Genomic DNA, 19,548 nt, shown 5'->3' with positions numbered 1-19,548 from the left:
TAAGTAGCTCGACAAGAGTCTCATCTTTTTTTTTTTTTTTTTTTTTTTTTGTTGTAGCTTTTGCACTGCAGACTTGGGGACTGATCCACCACTTAACTCAGTGTGCATCTTTAAATTCCACTTTCATATACAATCAAACCTAAACAACCATTTAAAATAGTGAATGAACTGGGATAGGAATGAGTAACAGGTTTGTTGTTTGATAAAATTTTTGTTTTGTCTTCTGTGCATTTTGAGTGCTACGTGTCAGTGTTCTCCCATATGTAAATTGTTTCACTTAGCTTCCAGGTTTGCCCTCAAGTAGATGAAGAGCAGAATGCTAATGCTTCTGAGAACTAAATTGTAGAGAAGTATTCTATAAATCTAGAGCAGTTTGGCACCAGCCGCAAAAGCTGTGTAACACTGTATGTGATTGGGAAGTCCTTAACCTTAGAGGCTAGTTTGGTACATTTTTATTGCTTCTTGAATGAGGTAATTCAAAGAACAGATTTCATTCTTGTCTTTGTGTAAGCTGTGGTAACTTCTGTAATACAGATGAGTGATGATGGTAGGTCTGATTTTTTCACTTGAAGGAAGGCTTTATTTGGAGTAGCAAAGAAATCTTCCGTTAAATAGCATGTTCCAGCCCTGTTCTCCCACAGAAGGGATTCTTCCCTATTGCGGTTGCCTTGTGATGCATCTGATGGCCATCTTCTTGCAGTGCAAGAAGAGATTTTGAAACTTAGCCAGGTGTGGCCCTGTACTGTTGTGCAAGTAAGTCAAAATACTGAAGTGTTACTACAGATGTTGGTGCTCTTATAGTCCATTACTTGTATGTGATTTTGAATTTTGTCTTCTGTGCATAGGCAATGTACTTCTGATAACAGATCTCTCACAGTAGGCATCTTTTATTAGTCTGTGAAACATTTATACTTAAACAGTATTTGAAAAATCAGTAAGGCTAAGAGCAAAATTGAATTAAACAAACAACCCTGAACATTTCTCGCCACAACTGAACTAAAATATACATCCATTCCCCCCATTCTCAGTGAGATGTTGCAAAGCTTCTGTCAGAGCAGCAAAAAATACCTATTTAGGCTTGATGAAAAGTACCTGTCTATTTAAGAAAAGTAAAGAAAAAGTAAAGAAAAAGTAAGAAAGAGAAGCTGAATACTGTATATGCACATCTTAGGGCAGAGGTTGACCTTCCACTTGCTTTTCAGATGCTCGCCTTTGCAAAATGGTGGTTTGAGCTGTACCTTTGGTCTGCAACATAAAGAGATTGCTGCTGCTGAAAATGCAGGTCTGGATGTATTTAATTTTAGCTGTATTTAATTTTATTTTCCTAATGAAAAGACAAAAAGAAAATACCAAAGCAGGTACCAAATATCAAATAGTTAATGAGCAGGAATCCCTGCTCATTAACTATTAAAAGTTAATTCTTTCAGGAAAAGTTAATTCTTTCAGGAATCCCTTTCTTCTCTATGGAGACAGGTATTAAACATGAGCACAAGCAAAGAAGTGCTGGACCTTACAGCTTTGCATCAAAGGTATGCACAACTGAGAGGATGGAGTTTATATGTTCCCTTGCCCTGGTCTCACTGAGTGTAGAGGGCGGCTGGTCTCATGCTGCCCAGGAGCTCTCTGGAGGTAACCTCTGCTCCCTAGAAAACAGTATCTCACTTACTAACCATAGATCAGAAACGAAACTTTCTAACCATCTGCCATACCAAGAAGCTGAGTGAGGCCCGATGCCCACCTGAGCATCTGTCTGCAGAAAGGAACTTGGACTGACCAGTACAGTTGCTGGTTAGCACTGGGGTTGCACAGCAGTGCTGTGGGAAACACTGGTGCACAGCTCTGGTGCTGGCAGGCCTGAAAATACTAACAGTAGAGGTGATATGCTCGTAATGCATATTTTTAGCCAATTTTTAGCTATGGCCATTTCAGTGAGGATCTAGGAATTTTAAGCATTTCTGAGAAGAGGAAAAACAATCTTCCGAGAAGTTTCTGACAGTGAAAGAGAAGACTCAGTGCCACTAAATTTTGTTGGTAGGGGAGGGATGACTCTTCTGGGGAGCTCCTGACTGTCTGGCACAAGTACTGTTGCGGAGTTAGTTAGCATGTGTTGGAGTAGTACTGTTTGAAGTGGAACTTCACTGCTTGCTTGTTATTTCTCCTGTTTGTTGTGTAGGTTTTTTTTCCCCGTATAAAACAGAACAAACCACCCACTATTTTTTCACATCACAGAGCTACTTACAGTTAGAAATTTGCTTGGATTCATTATCTGCCTCCACTTCATTGTCCTATTGCATGTCTGGCTCTGGTTGTCGTTAAGTAAGAATCCCCTTTATGGTTTTCTTGATTGTGTTTTGCTTTTGTGACTCTGTTACTCGTGCTAGTAGTTAGAATATATTGACATATTTTTGAGAGGTGCAAAAGAAATTTACTGTAAGCTATGCAAGTCACCTAAATGCATGTGAGAAAGCTCATCTCTTACAAACCAGTCCTGGGGAATACTTGTTCTTCTTACCATCATTAATTTCAGTGGAGATGCGTGGTTAAGGCTGTACAAATAAATACAGCTGGGGAATGTGACATAGTAAACAACATGCTGCAACCTCTTGGAGGAGAGTTATTTACCAGAGAGTCCAGACACAACATTTAGTCCATGAAAAAGATGGCATTTAAAGTTTTTGGTACTTTTGGATTTTTCAGAAGAAAATGTTATTCCTAAAACTGCTCAGTCTAGCCTTGTGTTTACACGTAAGGGGGCAGTGTGGTACTGTTAGCCAAATGCCATGTAGGTGCATGTTAGATTTCATTATTACATATTGCATCATGGTTTAAAAAAAATAGTTTTAGCACTCTGAGCACAATTAGACCTTTGTCACTGTCTGAGAGTGATGCTGTGTCTGTGCAGGGCACAGCACTTTCTCATTTATAAATACTTTATTTATAGTGAATTCCTTGCTTGATTTTGGTGCTCTCTCATAATCCCTGTACATAGGCATGTGAAGGAGTGGGAGCCAGTTTTCTTGTAACTGGGATGGGGAAGTTCACATTTCCTCATTTTCCCTTCCCCTCCAGGGTGACATTCACCTATTGGGAAGGAAGGTAATATTTCCACTGGAACTTTTCTTTGTATACCATGTATAGGCTTCCTGCCTGCTGCTGCCCAGTTTTGGTGATACGATCTTTCTTCCACAGTTCTCATGGAGAATGATGTTTCTGATGATTTTGTACATCACAGTTGTCAACCTGCCAGGATAAAAGTGATCGTTAAGTCGCTATAAGCTGGGGTTCCTGGGTTGTTTCATTTCTATATGTGTAATATTCAGGACTAACAGGCCAGCATATAGTCTTATAATTTTGACATGACATCTTGACTGCCTTACCACAAGATGATTATGGCATTTTTCTCATGCATAGAGTAGTCTGGCTGGCTTTTAGCTTCATGCTGCACCTGAGATGTGCTGTAATAATCCAAAAATGTGTTATCTGTGGCATCTCTTTCTAACTTCTGCATGAATTTCTGCTTCATAAAAAGCTTCTCCTTTGAAGATTCATTACAAGTCTCCTCTTTATAATATTTCCTGCATGGATACCTGACTATGTAAAATTGCAGGGTAAAAGAGCACCACATACTGTTTCATTATGTCTTGTTATATTACCATGTTGTGTTGCTGTAAGGTGTCCTACAGACACAGGGCTTTTTTTTTTTTTTTTTTGTACAGGTGCTGTTTGTGTTTTTCTTCATCTGCCAGTTTGATTTTGATGAAAAATATGAAGCTAATTTGTTCATATGAATCTGCCATGATTGGTTGTAAAAGGCTTCTGTTAAATTGTACATGGGCGTACTGATAAGTTTCTAGAAGTAAATCAGCATCATTAGACTGTGCCTTGTATGTGTCAGTTAAAAAAAAATCAGTTTGAGCAGATTTGTGTTACGGGTTAATCCAGAGAGAGCTGGCATGGTATTTTGTGTGGAGTGGTGATATGCTAATAGCCATGACTCAAAGGATAAAATGGTGACAAGAAATGCAATCCTCTTCATAAGTATCTTTGTATCATCATTTAATATAAATATGAATCAATATACAATGGTTGACTGAGAAAAATCTCACATGGTATGTTACTATGGTATCTTTCATTAAAAATCCCTCCCCTCGAAATTTTTCCCTTGCTGTCTTCAAGAATATGACTTTTTTTTTTTTTTTTTTTTTTTAACTGGCAGATACTATAGTGATATCATAAGTTTTGAAAATTAACATGGATATTCTGGCAATATTATAGGTCTTAGCTAAAATTCTAAAACTTTCTGGTGGCTGGTTCATCTCCCTCTTTCCCCTTTCCCTCCATCGTAGCTGGCAAGCGTGGCTTCACATATTTTGTCTTTGGATTAACTGATTTGCAGCTTGGTTAAAGTGTAGACAATGTTCTTGCTTATTTCCATTTTATATCTCTTTATTTATTTATTTTAAAAGCACTCATTAAAGACCCACGGCATACTCTCAAACTTGAAGGAATGGATTTTTGGCTCCTGCATGCTTTGAATGAAATCCAAAACAAATGTTGTTTGATGATGGTTTACAGTTGCATTACACAGGTTGCTCTTTGTGATAAATAATTAACACCCTTTGTGTTCTCGATTGCAGATTTTCAAAACCCTGCCTGATGTCACTTTCCCTGAGCCAATCTCTATGCCAGTGTCTCCTCCAAATGCCCCACCAAGGCAATCAAGAAGACAAGGACAACGTATTAAAAGGCCACTGGCTGTGTACAATCTCTGTCTTGAGCTGGATGATGGTAAGATGTTAATAACGCTTTCAATCTTTGCAGCATATCGGTGTTATTGCATATCCTATCTTCAGTAGGTGTTTTCATTTCATGTTTCATTTGTATACGTGTGTGCATACACATACATGCTTGTTTAATTGCTTTGAAACATGTAAAGAAGCAAGGAGAGTACAGAGAAAGGAGAGTATAGAGTACTGTCTTGTGGCATATGTTTAAAAGTAGGGCGAACTGTCTTAAATATGCTTTTTGCTTCTGAAAAAGAAGCAGCTCCTGTTTCTTTGGGAAATCTCTTTGACCTCTACTGAAGATTACACAGCCATAAGATAAATGGAGAGAGAACTAAAATTAAAGCAAATCTTTTATGAGAAAAGCTAATGCACTCTACTGTTAAATTCATCTGGATTAAAGGCTCAGGTCACTGCTGCACTAGAGAATACTAATACTTCACTTGAATCTTTAATACTGTGGTGTTACTAGCAGTAAATACTCATAAACTTGTCTGACTTGAGAAGAAAAAAAACCATGCTTTAGCATGCAGTCTGCAATAGCAGCATACAGAGAGGCAAAGGGTATACAACATCTTATATATTCTGACTGTTGGCCAGAAAAGTAACCGTTTTCCTGAAATTTCTGTGCTTGGGGGTACATATAGTACTGAGAAGGCAAGTCCTCATTTTGTGCTACAGATTTTTTCCACCCTATCCCTGTTCTCCCTACTAATGTTCTTAGTCAATTATCTTTTCACATGGAGAATCGTGGGATTAGGGCACAAAGTCCAGTTATCAGCAAGTGAAAATAAACAGGAAGATTTTGAACTCATGCAGTAGCATGAGATTCGCTGATGAACTGTCATTAAATCAGTGGTCAACAGTGGTTAATTTGTTAAGGAAAGAGCACAAATACCCACAACAGCTGTAACTGCAAATTTTAGAAATAAACTCAGGACAGTTTATTGTCTGAAAGCCAGTTTTGTACAGTTTGCAAGAAACTCAGCACGCCTGTCATCAGGTTGAATTCACTAGAGATATGTAATTTCTGTGCCTTTCTGTCCTTGCATCAAATATGGAACTAAAATGTATAGACTAGAAAGTACTTAAGGTACATTTACTTAAAAAGCTTACACTGTGTTAATTTGAATAATCTACCAAAAGCTAAGAAAGCTCTTGAACTGTGTCTGCTACAATAAAACTATCCCGTTGAGGAAGAAAAAAAAAAAAAAAAAAAAGAAACCAAAACTGAATATGCTCACAGAGTTGTTTACATCTGATTTTGAATGTGAATCACAGCAGGTTACAAGAAGTACCACAGCTCTTCTCCAGTTCTGTGCCTCAAAGTGTGCACTGAGGACCTGAATTTGACTCTGATGCAGTAGACAGACAGTATTTGATGGGTTATTTTTATTGTAAGATCCAAAAATGCAGTGTTACTGTTGAAAAGTATGTGATAAACATTCCATTTCTCCTAAATACAGTCCATACTTTTGTCATTCAGGTATCTGAACAAAGAGAAGTGGGATAGTTAAAAGGCTGTAATTGTTGCATGGAAATTTGGTGCTTGTCTGGGAGTCGTAGTGTGGTGCATTGCAGACTAGCCTAATAAGCAGTTAAACACGGTTCCAGTCACAGTTCCAAGACACATAACACTGAGTTTCAGTGGGATCTGAAAATAATATTTTTCTTTGTGACTTCTAAAAAATATTCTCCGTAGTATCTCCAGCTGCTACTGAAGGTAGCAGTATTGCAGATGTGATGTTGCTAGAAGCCAGCTTTCGACAGGTCCAGGCTACATGCTAGAGCGTACTGTATGTGTGTTTTAGCCACCTAGCTGTGTCAGGAAGGTAGTCAGGAGGTGGTGCAACGGGCACTTACTTGGCAGGTGCACGGTATGCATTGCAAGGTGGTACCTTGGGCCCTGTTGCATCACTGCATTACCTGAGGAACTACCCCACCGGATTGGTTACACGGTACAGAAATCAGGCAGGCTGACTAATTATCCAAGCGCTGAGGAGAGCTCGCTGCCTCCAAGTACGCACCATGGCCTTCAGTTACTTTGTTCTTAGGAGAGGGGGGGAAGGAATAAAAGTGAGCCTGGGCTTCGTTCCATATTTACCTAGTTTCTTGGCTAACAAATGCATGTTTTATAACTGCTCTTTGGAAGATTTTATCCTGTGTGTGTTTTTAACAGGAAATTAAACATTAAACCCCTTCCCTCCCCTCTTTTTATTCACAATGGCATGAGTTAAGCGCCAGGCATAAACCAGTGTTTTGTATTTCCTGGATATGGCAAATAATCTTGTTTTAAAACAAGTAGCTGATACGTATTTATATGTAAATATATTTGTAAAGAAATATATCCCTAAAGTTATTGTAGTTATATATAAATATATTCTGTGCCTTGAAATTCGAAGTACGTTGGAGACAAAATCTCTCTGTGCTGGAAAACTTCTTGAGTGTGTTTCTCTTAGGATTGTTATGCAAACCAGGAAATTGTTAGAAAAGCGGAAATAAGTCTTTAACTATCAGCTGCTCCAGGGAGTTAACAGTCTTCGGAATCCACTGCTTGAATTGGAAATGCAGGGTTCAGGCCAACTTTTCTTGTTAAAAGCACGTTTTCAGTGAGGAGGCTTCTTGACTGCACACAAACTGTATGCAGCAACCACCCAGAAAGGACTGTAAGTGGCATAAATATTGATAGATATAATAGTGGAAGAACACACACACAGTTTGATAAAAATCTTTATTTTGCCTTCTTGTAATTAGCTGTGCTGGGTCCATATAGAGCATAGATTTTCCTTGTACTTGGCAATTAGGTGATTAAACCTATTTGCAAACAATTTGAGTATTATATTTACTAGCTTAAGGATCTTCATTTCCTCAGACAAATTTAAATCAGAGATCATGCTGTCCATTTTTCTTTCAACTTCTTTCCTTTGTAGTAAGCCAATTAATAACTTTTCATTCTGAAATTTTTCAGCATCTTGGTGTCTGAAGTAGAACTACACATAATGGAGAACTGGGAGCCATTTTCATACGTGGCCTAATCCCAAAGTTCTTGCTTCAGCAAAATGCAGATTTGTCTGAGATTTACATTAAGATCACTTTCAGAGTTTCGTGCCTTCTAAAATGAATACTTGTTTGTTTTGAAATAGTCTTTTTTATTTTAGTACCAATATTATCGGAATGAATTGTAGAGTGAATTAAGTAGCAATGCAGACACTCCTGTGGCTTACAGTTCCAGGTATGTACAAACAATTTTGCATTTGCTCTCTCTCTATGGAGAGAAAGTCTTAGCTAAAACAGAGATATTTATGCTGTTCTGAAAATGCCATTGGGTCTTTATTTTCTATTTGGACGATCAGTACTTATCAGAAGAGAGCTCTATTTATATTTCTTCTAAAGGGCAATGCAAAATTACAGTTTTGTCCCCTCGTACCTTTATTTTAATTTTTATATAATTTTCTCTTCTTGTTGCAAAATATTTTTTTTTGCTTTGTTTATCTTTTTCTGTGCCCGAGACGTAGACATTATTAAACTATTTTGGAGAGCCACAAGAGCAACACAGCAAGAAAAGTCCTGTGTGAAGTAGGAAGTATAGTGCAGTCCATCCAGATGAGCTGTCAGCATGAGTTGCATAAATCACACCTGCAGTCAAGAAATTGGTCTTGCATGGCAATTCATCCAATTGCAGAACAACTTGTTTTCTAAACAAACCACAGTATACGTCTTAAGCCACAATGCCTGCTGATTCCTTATTCTCTTTGAATACTCTCTAGATGTCAAAATTTGTCATTGGCATGTACATGCACATAGCACCTGTGAGTTATGGAGGGGCTTGTTTGTTTTGTTCTTAAGGTGTTTGTCTCCCACTCCCTGCTCTGAAACTCAGGAGGCATATGGGGTGTTTGCAATAGCTTTCTGCTGCTGCTATAAACTAAAAATTGTATATATAGTGCTTTAGAAAACAGATTCTTGTGTAGAATTTTAAAAAGAAATCAAAAATTAGAACTGCTGTTTAACCCTTTAAAATTTTGTGCTAATTTGTATTATGCTTTGAAGTATCTAGGGAAGCCGAAGTATGAATGGTATGTTAGCATTAATTAGGAGTAGCTCTTTTTGAGGGTATTTGAGTGATACAGTGTCTTAAATTGGGTATTATATTAGTTTGCATGAGCTACTGTGGCATTTGGTTACATCACTTCATCAAAGCAAAATGTGATACATGTAATAGTTATATAGCTCCCATGCATTATTCCCTCTCCCTGCTCCTCCCATCCCTTCCTGCCCCAAACAAACAAGTGAAAAAACATAGACTTTATTTGGAATTACTGAACATAAAACCTGGATGTTAGAGGAAGCCTTGGATTTATAATAATGAGATTGGTCTTCAGGGTTGGAATGGCCTAGAACTGCAAGGTTGCAGGTGTAAAACCTGGCCTTGAACTCTTTCTATTTCTGAATCTGCTGCTTGGAAGTGTTTCTGTAACCTGGCACATAGCAGGGGAAATGGAAAGAAAAGCAGCTACATAGGCATATCAAAAAGCCATAAGGGCTTGCAACACTTGCTTACAAAGCTATTGTTAACAGCTGAGCAGAACAGACAGTTATGCTGTTACAAAATAGGTACACCAGTATTAGTTGTGAGGGGAAGATCAGGATGATTGCTGTTTGCTATGTAGAATTTAAGGTAGTTCATATTTCACCTTGCTGCAAGAATAGTTCCTGCAATTCAACAGGATCTATCACATCTTTTTCTACCCAATGGCTCTGAGTAGGATGAGAACTGAAAAAGGCTTTTTCTTTGTATAGCATTTGCCAGTAAAGGTAGCATTTGCTTTTTCTTAGGTAACAGTGGGTATGTACAGGGTCCCGGTTTCCAATCTGATAATTAACTTCTGGCTGGAAAGCTTTGGGTCCATAGAAGGTACCTATTTTCTTGGAAGTATAGAATATTTTTGGCCCATTCTTTGTATATACAATATACGTTGTCTATCCGTTGTTACACCTGTCAGTAATCTACTTACTACAGCCTACTTGCTGCACAGTTATGTGAAATCAAAATTAGCTGTCATAACATAATAAACGTCTCTTTAACTTTTACTTCTTTTCAAATGACGTGTCAAATCTTTGTGGTTGGCGTGAAAGTCACCCCAGTATCATCACCAGTACCTGTCTACTTTCAGTGTATGAAGTTTAGAGCCTGTAGAAATGTTCAAAAAATAAACACATCTCCATGTGCTTGTACACATGCACGCAAAAGGGATTGGAAGTGTAGTAAAAGGGAAAATGAATAGGCTAGAACTAAAATCTCAGTTTAAAGGAGTGTGGAGTTCATGAGGGAGGGTCAGCCTTTGCTTAAGGCTAGGCATTAATAAAAATCTCTGATCTTCTGTAATAATCATTCATCTCTTTAATTCTCTACCTTCTGCACCCAGACATGCAAGGACACATAATACTGTAAGAAGGCCAATTTTGCATGCTAAAAGCCATTAATCCCAGGCATGGAAGTCACTGACATGTCTTTGCTACAAGCCAGCTGTGCCCTGTTCGATTGCTGTTGGTTGAAATTACTTTCAACCCAGCACACAAGAATGCAGGTAGAACGAAGGCTTGGTATAGCTCAGTTCTTCAGTCAGTTCCCTATGGATGAGGCTGTGCATTTCATTGAACAAGATGCTTCCTCCCAAGGACATTCTCTTGCCTCCCTTCACTGGCGGCAAAGATAGGAGGGAAGATCTTGGACGGGAGGGAGTGAACTTGCTCAAAGGCTGATACGTGACTTAGAGAATACTACTGCTCTTCATGATTTGCTCCCAGTCTGTGTCAGTCTTTTCCATTCAGTCAAAAAAAACAACAAACACGAACAACTGTATTCATGTGTATATCAGTGGCTGAGTTGCTAAGACAACAGAAAGGAGAAAGAAAAAGAATCATAAAGAAGATTTTCGTCATCTTTGGAGTTTTTGATGCCATTTGAGATATGCTACTTAATCACGAAACCTTTATTAATGGTAATAGGAGATGACGCCCTTTTTTTATCTGCTTTAGTTTTTAAAGTTCCCATTGCCATTGATGAGACGAGCTGTTCTGTTGGTAGGTTTTGATATAGGTCTGGACCACAGGTAAATGTTGCCTGAACTTACAGAAATCCAAGACCTTTGATGCAATGAGAAAACTATGAAAACTGTAGAACAACCCACTTATCTTACTATTTGTCTGAGTTTTCAGGAAGCAGTTGCAGTTCATCACTGTATTTTACAACCATGAAATTAATGTGTGGCATTTGGCCAGCCTGGTAAGGCTAGAGGTCATGTGTGGTTTCCTGCCAACCAGGCTCTGGTAAAAAAAAATGAGTAATCTTTGAGTTTAGATACCACTCTTATTTTCTCAGTATACACAAATCAAAAGAGGAACCCCTCTGCATGCTTGTATCTGGTTTCTGCTGTGTTTCAAAATTTAATTACGTGACATAAATTAACAACCCTAGTCTTGTATCCATGACTCTGTCAATGTTTTTTCCACAGCCTGAAGAATAAGTTGAAATTCTTCACGAATTTTAGTTTTAGCTTGCTCAGCAAAAGGCTCACCTACAATTTAAGGTTTTCTAGAAGTAAAGGAGTAACATCAGCAATACTTCTCTTGAATTTTGAGAGACAACCTGAAATGAAAGGGATATTTATTGAAATAATTGCTTGCTATTACAAATAAAGTATATGTCTAGAAATATGCCTGCTTACAGTTGAACTTTACATTTTAAAAGTAGACAAGATAGTATCAGAAAGAAGGAGGGCAGGGGAATGGCCCCAAAATTCCAGTTGTCTATAAGTAACTTGCTGGTGAGCACTTTTTTCTCTTGCCTATCTGCAGCTTAAATATCCACCTTTCTGGCTACTATTCTTGAATTGCATCAGCCAGTCTAGACACAAATTCTTTCTAGTGCAGCTTCCTTCTTTTTCTAACATTTCTGAATCATTATGGAGATGGGAAAAAACAGTCTTTCTTCAGGAGATTTACTATGTGCGTAAGGTACACGTGCTTGTACATGCACACATTTGAAAAATCTGTCAAAGTTGGTCTTTATCTAGGAAAAAAGTGTAGTCAACTGTAGTTGTTGTGTTAATTATTTTGTCTGAGAGGAAAAAATAGCTGGCATAGAGATCTCATTCTTGCTGCATGTGTTTTGAAAGCATGGAATATGCGGGTTGTGTGCTGTCCATTTTCTCACTGAAGGTTATGTTGGTTTTAGAGTGTATGAGTCTACTGATGTCTAAATTTTATGTAAGAAATAATAGCATTTATCTTGTAACAGCGTACTAGGGCAGTACTGAAGTGTATAGAATTTGCTACACAATGAGGATAATTAATATTTTTTGATAATGAAATATGGTAAATCTATTTTTTGAGTGTTTACAGGCATCTGACCTCTAAAATACTAATTATTTAGGAACACTGAAATAACTCTTTGTTAGTTTTACTATTCACTATGATTTTTTTAACCAAATAGTAGGTCATTATTAACCCATTTTTATGTGATTTACCTTTACTTTGGAAATTCATTTGTTTAAATAGCACAATTTCTGAAGTCTGAAGTTAAGTAATAAACAATTCTGTTGACCAGTTTTAGTGGTTAGACGAAAGTACAAAACTTCTTAACTTACTCAGAAATAGATGACCTAATTCAGAAATTTAAAGATGTCAAGAAGTAAAGAATGACTAAGTTCACCTGGTGCTTGGCATGATCAGCACAGGATGGTTCGTGCTCTGAGTAGTGAACAAAAGATTGCAGCCTTGCATCTAGAGAAGAGCCTTTCACAAATACAGCTCTGTTAGCACCTCCGACTGCAGAGTCCTCTGATCACCCTGACTATAATATAAAAGGAGTTACTTCTGGTTTTCTCAGGAATGGCTGAATCCTTTCTGGAGTGAGGATACTTTTGTAGGTACCAGCAAGGTGCAAATACTAAGCTAGAGTGAGATAATGGCACCTTTTGTATGGTTTTGGCTGATTAAGTAGGTTAATCATTTTCTTTCCTTTTAGATTAGATGTGCTGCTTCAGATTAAATTCCCTTTTGATTTCTGTTATGAATCTGATGTGAATATTCTGGTTCCCAGTACCAAGTAATTTGTTTTGACTTCTGTTGACATTGTAACCTAACTGGATTTCTCATGCCTGTAATTTTTATCATACAGGAATTCTTAGAGCATCTTCTAAAGAAGGTAGGGTTATTTTTAACATAATGTAATGCTGATTAGATGCCTTTGACTTTTTTATGTGATTATTACTTCATGTCATGGAATCACTTTAGGTTTGTGTTGATTGTGTAAGACAACTAATCTGAAGTTTATGTTTTTCATGCCTGTTTTCTGTGGATGTTGAAGCTCTAGCACACAGAACTGAGTTCTCACTTGGCAGTGAATATTTTAGATACTCATACTTCTTTTCTAGCCCTAATTTATGAGATTTCTATTAAAAGGAAAGCATAGTGTATACGCACAAGTTAACATAAGAGCAAACTACTTTCTACTTGGTTTAACTTCTCTATTACTGTGGAAAGTTAGCTATTTATGGTGAATGAGTGTTTGTTATCTCTGAGCTGGATGCAGCTGTGATTCTGATGGGGAAGGATGGGTGGCTGCACAGCAGTGCAGCTGCTGCTTCCCCACCTCGTGATACAGAAAATGTCAGAGTTGAAAGTGGTAATAGGGATCTTGCAGCATCTTGAATTTAGTCTCCTCAGTAATTCTCCCCAGCTCCTCTTGACTTATGTGACTTTGTCAAAGTAGAATAAGTCATGCCTTTTACCCTCTTATTTTGCCATTATTTGAGCATCTGATGAACATTTAGAGCATACACAAGAGTTCCGTTCTGCCTGCTCTCTGTGTATCTCAATAGAAACTGTGGTAAATCCCCATTTACTTCAGAAACATTCAGTTTCATAAACTGCTTTCATCCTCTGGCTACCCTTAAACTATAGACATTGGTTGTAATGTTGATGTTAAGATTAGTCTTTCTTTTAATAGTAAAGTGTGTAATTCTTTAGTTTACTTAAGCTGAGGTTGAAAGAAAACTCTGTCACTCAAGCAAGTAACTGATAATGTTAGCTCTCTGGTTCTTGTAGTTTTTATTACATGTTTTTTCTTATTTAGAATTCTTGGAATAAAGTAAGGATCTGATTATTGACACTGCCAAAGTATTTCGGTTTCTTTCAACTTTGGATGCCAGCATAAAATATTCTTAGACTAGCCAGATGGAAAAAGTCAAAAGAAGGCAACTGGGAGGTATGTCATGTTCAGTTAGGTGGAAGCTGAGTTCAGATTTCTGGTATAGAGAGTCTGGGAGCCTTTACTATCTGAGGCTTATCCAGACAAAAAGGAAAAAGGAATTAAAGGTTATATATTTGTTAAAGAGAAGCTGAATAATGTAGCCCATCTAAGTACTTTCTTATCTTGTGTAGATTTTTTGCTGTGAGAAAGGGTGACACATGAATTTAAAAAAAAAAAAAAAAAGGCTATTTGGGTTAGAAACAGAATAGTAAGTAATACCAGCTAGACACAAACAGTAAATGGTGAGGATCAGCCTAAACTGTTTTATTTTCTAGATAGAGCTGGTCTGAATTATGAACAGCCATAAAGACAAAGCACAGGTATCTGTTGCAGAGGCATAGTGAAAGCTGTAAGGATGGATGAGTGTTGTGATTAGAACAGTGAAACAAGAAGATAATTTAGATGACAGTTTAAAAGGATCTGAGCAGTCAAAAAATTTAAATAGTATGCAAAAGGTGATGAGAATATGGAACAAGTTTTAACTCTGTTGAGAGTAAAATTGGTTCTTATACCTGTTTGCATAGGATGGGGAGCTTGTAGAAGCAGCTTAGAGGCAACTCTAGACAGATGGCCAAGCTGAAAGCCAAAGGAACTCAGAGGCTTCCCACAACTACACAGAAGGTGAAGAGATGATGGCTGGAGTGTCAAAAAAAATTTATGAGATGTCATGCAGGCTATTGCTTTTATTCTGAGAATCCTAATGCCCTTCATCTGGTCTGTCACTCTTCGGTACCCAAAGATAAGAGTGTAATGGGAGAGCAAAGGGGATTGACATTTCTGGTGAGAAAAAATAAAGGCACCAAACCCACCATAAAAATATAAAAGAGTGATATAAATGAGCTTCATTACAGAAATCCCATCTTCCCTATTTTATGATGTAAGAACTCATTAGAATTCAAGTGTTAGAAAAAGAAAAATGGGAAGTTTCTGGAGCTCCTTTTCGAAAGGACCTGTCAATCCAATGTGGCAGTCAGCCTTTACATAGAAGTGGGAAATCTGACAATGTTGCTCATTGTAGAACAAACTTGGAGGTAAAGAGGAGTCAGAGGAGAGAAACAGAAAGTATTAGACTATCAGTATTAGGGAGCCCGTGAATTCTGAAATAAAATGAAAACCATAGACATGATTCAATTCCAGCAACATAGTTAACACACTCTAGACAAACCAACCGTGGCAAGACTTTAAAGATTTTTTTTAATCTCCAACAGTTCAGGATCTTTACTGGTTCCACAAAGGGCAGGGAAAAAAAGAGGAAATAGCTAGCAGTCAACACACATTACAAGTTTTTAAGAATTCCTAAAGAGAAACTTAGCTAAGAAAATTGATATGGGATTTATAATAAGCAGGGTCAAGCAGAAATCTTCACAAATAGACTTGTTGCAAAGTGAGTATTTTGAATAATGTGAAGCCATCTAACTTGTCCTAAAAAAGTTGTCTGGTAATTGGTTTGTCTGGCTTAGCAATGTTAACTTTTAAAACATCTTGTCTCATGCCAAAGAAGTTCAAAGAAACTGGAGGAATGCTAATGTAGCAGCAGTATTTAGAAAGGTAAATACAAATCTTTGATAATATATTTACATATATTTACAGTGATGACAATGGCAGCTACATTGGAGTTATTTCCGTGATCTACCCTGCTAAATTTTGCTGCTACTCTGTTCAAGCAAAATAAGCTTGGTTGTATTAAGGAAATAAATTCACAGATCTTAGAGGAAAGATGTAGCCCATACCTACAGAGTGGAGAACTCTGTCCTGAAAAAAATGGGCTCCGCTAAGTCTGTTAGTCATGGTGGACAATCATCTCATCATAAACTGTTAACATAATCTTGTGGCAAAAAAAAAGTGCAGACCTCACATGCATGAGCAGGGGATAGATGAGTATGAGTAAATGGTGAAATTTAATACTCAGTGTGGCACTTGTGGGACCACAAGAAAAAGTTAAGAATTTGGATCTGCTGTACGCTCTTCAGTAAGAACTATGGAATAAAGGAACAGGTTTATAAAATGGGTATACGACCCCAAAACTGCAAAATCATGTTTAGTAAGAGATTTACTGTTAAAATTACAAAGCAAATTGTTTAAATACCTTCACACAGGGAAAAAAAAAAACAAACACAAACAAAAAAACTAGCTTTGTTTATAATGTGGGCCTTGCCTGGAAGTTAAGGCCTAACAAATTGAAGGTACATGCATTCATCAGTGAATATGTTAATGGAGAATCAACTGGCTGTTAATTAATTACCTCGAATGCTGATGTCTTCAGACAAAGACTCTCTGGAAAATATGGTTTGGCCCAACATCTGGACATTAATTGAAAGTAGGTTATTAAACTTAATCGAGAGATAACTAGAGACAATCTCATGGCCTCTGCCATGTACAGGAGTCCAGATGAGATTATGTAACATCAGGAAAACAAGCTAGTCCTCTCCAGTTTTCCTGTCTGTAGCAGTTTGGAGCAGTACAAAATACATCATATCACTAGAAGAATTTATTTTATTTTTATAAAAAAAAGATGCTAAGTAGTGGGACATTAGGATGCATTTTTTATTGTATTTGAAGATAATCTTTATATATCCTGTTAACACATGGGGAAAATACCCTTCTAGTCCAATTCATTGGGGAAAATACCTTGGTATTTTAATGTTTATGACATAGCATGTTGATGAAAGGTGATGGAAGGCTCAAACCCATTTATACCTGGGTAGAGGAGATGCAGAATATAAGAGGATATAAAATTTACATAAGTATAATTTCTGATATTAGCAGAACTTTTTGTAACCAATACACAGAGTGAAATCTTAGAATATCTTGGGTTGGAAGGGACCCACAAGGATCATCGAGTCCAACTCCTGGCTCCACAGAGGACAACCCAAAAATCAGACCCTGTGTCTGAGAGCATTGTCCAAACACTTCTTGAACTCCGTCAGGCTTGGGGCCATGACCACTGCCCTGGGGAGCCTGTTCCAGTGCCTGACCACCCTCTGGGTGCAGAACCTTTCCCTAACACCCAGCCTGACCCTCCCCTGTCCCAGCTCCATGCCATTCCCTCGGGTCCTGCCACTGTCCCCAGAGAGCAGAGCTCAGCGCCTGCCCCTCCGCTCCCCTCGTGAGGGAGCTGCAGGCCGCCATGAGGCCTCCCCTTGTGAGGGAGCTGCAGGCTGCCATGAGGCCTCCCCTCAGCCTGCTCTGCTCAGGGCTGAACAAACCAAGGGACCTCAGCCGCTCCTCATACGTCTTCACCTCTAGACTCTTCACCGTAGCCCTCCCCTGGCCACTCTCTGATAGTTTTATGTCCTTCTTATACTGTGGTACCCAAAACTGCACACAGAGATCAAGGTGAGGCCTCACCAGTGCAGGACAATGTGCTGGTTGCACATCTTTGTACTGATGAAATTAGAACAATGGCTATACTTTGAAGACTTAGTGTTTGAGCATATATTGATTTTAATCATGAAAGTGTGCTAGATGATCATTATTCATCTGTTTTTGCAGTTACACAGAATAGCCTTTTCCTGAAGAAAGATATCGTTTTACTTTTCTGATGTTTAGAATTATCTGGTTTTGTAACTTCAAGTATCTTTAAACATGTTTTTAGAAGTTGTTTACTTAAACCCACAGTATTTAGAAGGTGTTTTCCTGTTTAAATACATTTTTTCTTTTTTTGTCTTCAGAATAAGTCCTCATTCTTGAGAATGCAACACAGTATTGACCATGTGAAAATGCTGGCTCAGGAAGCAAGGGAAGGAAGAAGTAAAATTGATAAAAGATGCAACACTGAGTTTCATTTATGATAATGTCAAATGCAATTGCTTGTATATTTCAGTCTATAACACAGAATCTACTGTGGCTGGTGACTGAAGCGTGCAGTACATCTTTTTCTGTGTGCTCTGAGAAATGATTTGAGAGAAAAATCTTCCCTTTTTGTAGGGGGTGTGTGCTGTCTTGGTAATACTCTATTGAAGAATAGGTTAATATTCCCTCCTAATGGTGTTTTAGTAACGTTAAGTGGATGGTTGAGGTAAACATGGCTTTCTAATATGCTGCATGTAGTTTGATAGTCTGGCTTGCTTTAATACTACTGTTTTGAAAAGAAATTTCGGTGAGGTAAAAGGACTTAAGTCTATTTAGTTTTAAAGAGTTCAGTTTCTTAATAAAGTAAAATTGCAGTATTACTGTCTAATCTCTCAGATGTTTATCACTGTGACACATACGTCTGCAAATGAGGTGTAATGAATTAGTTTTTACCTGACACTCCTACAGCTCTCATGTCATGTCATGTAGACGCGAGCTGCAGCACCCAGGCCTATTGCAGAGGGACAGGGCGGCAGAGCTGCTGCACAGGGCTGGGCTGGAGCCAGCGTGACTCATGTGCTGAGGTTAACCGTTCTCCTTCTCACAGCTTATCGTACTTTGTTACTACAGGCTAATTTAGAGCCTTAAATTAGCAGCTACTTTAGGGAGAAATTTTCAGATCATCACTTTCATCATTTGAGTGTTTTTAGTTTTATGTCATTTGCCTCTCTAGGGAAGTTGTTCTCTGAGAGTTACTGGAGGGGGTGTGGATGAGATGGCTGGGGAAGCAGGTGAGCATTTATATTAGCTTTCTGCTTTTTAAACAGAAGGGATCAAACTCTTTGAGACAGTAATGAAGTTGCAAGGGTGATTTTATCCATGGAAGGCAGCTTTTCATTGTCCATATTTAATTCTTCTTGCTTTTTCTTTAAGTTATTAAAAAAATAAAAATAAATGAAAAAAATTTTGCAACAGCGTAGCTCAGCTTCATGGAAGCTGAATTAAACTCAGTTGTTCTCTGTACAGATTCTAATTCATTTAGCATTAGAAAGTAATATACAGGATTTGGCTTTGTATAGTAACGTGTATAGAAGATACAGCTTTTCAAGCTATCATAGTATTTTAACAGCTTTTGATCCAATAACTGATTGCTTTGGCTGTTCATTCTCCCCCCAGAGCTTCTGGTCCTGAAGAAGCAGAACTCATACCGTGGCTGTGTAGGGTCAGCGTTATCGAATCTACTCTGGAGGGACTTGTGTGGTGCTGTGGGCCATGCTCACATGTACGAGTGGGAGTAGGAAGCACAGAGGAGGAAGGATGGGATGCAGGGAGCCATGTAAAGGGTGGTTGGAAATGACCCTTATTCCTGTTAAATATTAATATTTTGAAAACAGCCACAGGCTCCATTTGAGACTGTGGACTCAGCTGTGCTGGACACTTTAATGTTTGCAATTGTCCTCATTTCATACGACTCTTTCAGAGCTTATAAAATGTACAACTGATGTTTAAATAATTTTAAAAGGAAAAACTATGTTGTTGAAGGTTAGCTTTTCAGTGAAGAATGTGCTGTTTGGCTAGATGTGTCAGCATGGTTTTCAGTGAGCGCTGTGCCATATTTGTAGCTTTTTCTTACTATTCATGAGATAGGAACGGTGT

General features: G+C 38.0%; 1 protein-coding gene across 1 annotated transcript in view; it reads left to right on the top strand.

The window, feature by feature from the left end:
- Window positions 1–19,548, top strand: part of ARHGAP10 (Rho GTPase activating protein 10) — a 143,773-nt gene that overhangs the window by 101,102 nt on the left and 23,123 nt on the right. Inside the window, exon 19 of the mRNA XM_040554767.1 lies at window positions 4,638–4,788. Within this exon, the coding sequence (XP_040410701.1) occupies window positions 4,638–4,788 (151 nt within the window). The remainder of the gene's footprint in view (window positions 1–4,637; window positions 4,789–19,548) is intronic.

The sequence above is a fragment of the Cygnus olor genome, chromosome 4, assembly GCF_009769625.2.
Source record: "Cygnus olor isolate bCygOlo1 chromosome 4, bCygOlo1.pri.v2, whole genome shotgun sequence".
Lineage (NCBI taxonomy): Eukaryota > Metazoa > Chordata > Aves > Anseriformes > Anatidae > Cygnus > Cygnus olor.
Note: the sequence above shows the minus strand (reverse complement) of the source record. Positions and strands in the feature narration are given on the sequence as shown.